The sequence below is a fragment of the Seriola lalandi genome, unplaced genomic scaffold, assembly GCF_002814215.2.
Source record: "Seriola lalandi dorsalis isolate HSWRI2012SDOR001 ecotype SW California unplaced genomic scaffold, Sedor1 jcf7180001964325, whole genome shotgun sequence".
Taxonomy (NCBI): Eukaryota; Metazoa; Chordata; class Actinopteri; order Carangiformes; family Carangidae; genus Seriola; species Seriola lalandi.
The window spans coordinates 1-1,117 of record NW_019434993.1 but is presented as its reverse complement, the minus strand read 5'-3'; the positions used below and the strand labels follow the sequence as shown (position 1 = coordinate 1,117).

The 1,117-nt window shown below is 51.9% G+C and overlaps 1 protein-coding gene across 1 annotated transcript; it reads right to left on the bottom strand.

Annotated features, from left to right (window-relative positions):
• Nucleotides 1–6: 6 nt before the first annotated feature.
• LOC111649210 (uncharacterized) lies at nt 7–828 on the bottom strand (the record flags this gene model as incomplete). Its single annotated transcript, XM_023398963.2, has 2 exons — nt 337–828; nt 7–223 (listed from the first exon to the last, which is right to left on the bottom strand). Coding segments are annotated over exons 1-2 (578 nt in total), but the record flags the coding sequence as incomplete, so codon positions are not given.
• Nucleotides 829–1,117: the final 289 nt, after the last annotated feature.

Below are 1,117 nucleotides of genomic sequence, written 5' to 3'. Positions count from 1 at the left end.
GTGCTCTGAAGGGAGGCAAAGGGAAGACTCGAGAGTGCAGGAGTGGAGAGTGTGGGCAACGGGAGGGAGTCGAGCTCCATGGGGCAATCTAATGAGGCCAGGAGATCTTCTGTAGAGCTGGGGGACTCTTCAGGAGGACTGCATGAGCCAATCAGAGACTCCAGGTCAAACTCGCTCAGATCCATCCTCTCAGCCATCCAGTCCAGGTCACCCAAAGCTTCCTCTGCGGAAGGAAAACGAGGCACTTTATTATTCAGTTACACCATTACTGGTTACGAGACGGCGCTCTGGAAGTATCTCAAGTATGTTTGAGTGTTAACTTCAATGTTTGGTTACCTTTCCTGTCACCTGAGAGTGTCTGGCTACATCTCAGTTCATCGGGGTGGCCCAACCAGGGGAGGGAGAGCAGGTCAGACTCATTCCGGGCTTTGTCCCCATGGAGGAGGACGGCCGGTGGCGAGGGAGGAGGAGAGTAGAAGGGAGGAGGAGAAGAGGAAGAAGACAGCGACGAGGAGGTGAGGGGTGACGCAGGCGAAGTGTCCCCCTCCCGCGAGGTTCCTCCTCCTTCCTGATGTTCTTCTTGGTCAGGGTGAAACTGTAGGGAGCCCATGGGGTCAGCCATGGGAGAGGAAGGCCCCCAGAGAAGGGCCTCCATGTCTTCCAGGCCAAACTGTGAGTTTGTCATCATCATGGTCATAATGACTGTTGTTGGTCACAAACGGAGTACGTGACGATGCTAGGAGAGCGTCGAGTTCTTTTATGCTGTCGAATGCAGCAGTGTTGAGGGATTCCACAAAGGACCTGAGGACAGGAGGGGGGGGAAAATGAGACATTAGTGGTGAAAATATGAACACTGATAATGTAGAAATATATTATAATTAATTTAAAGCAATCAAAAGTATTTGTTGATTCACAAATTAAAAACTAAATGTGTGCACAAGACAAATGCTTCCCCATTTTGGCACAACACTGCCCCCATCCCTGCAGTGCGCCTGCTGCACATCACGTGTTTCCTTCCCGTTACCAGTCTTATGACTCTGACGTCAGTATGACGACACTAGACGGGGTCACAGAGTCCGCCGCCCTCCCCTCACCCACCCACACACACACACACACA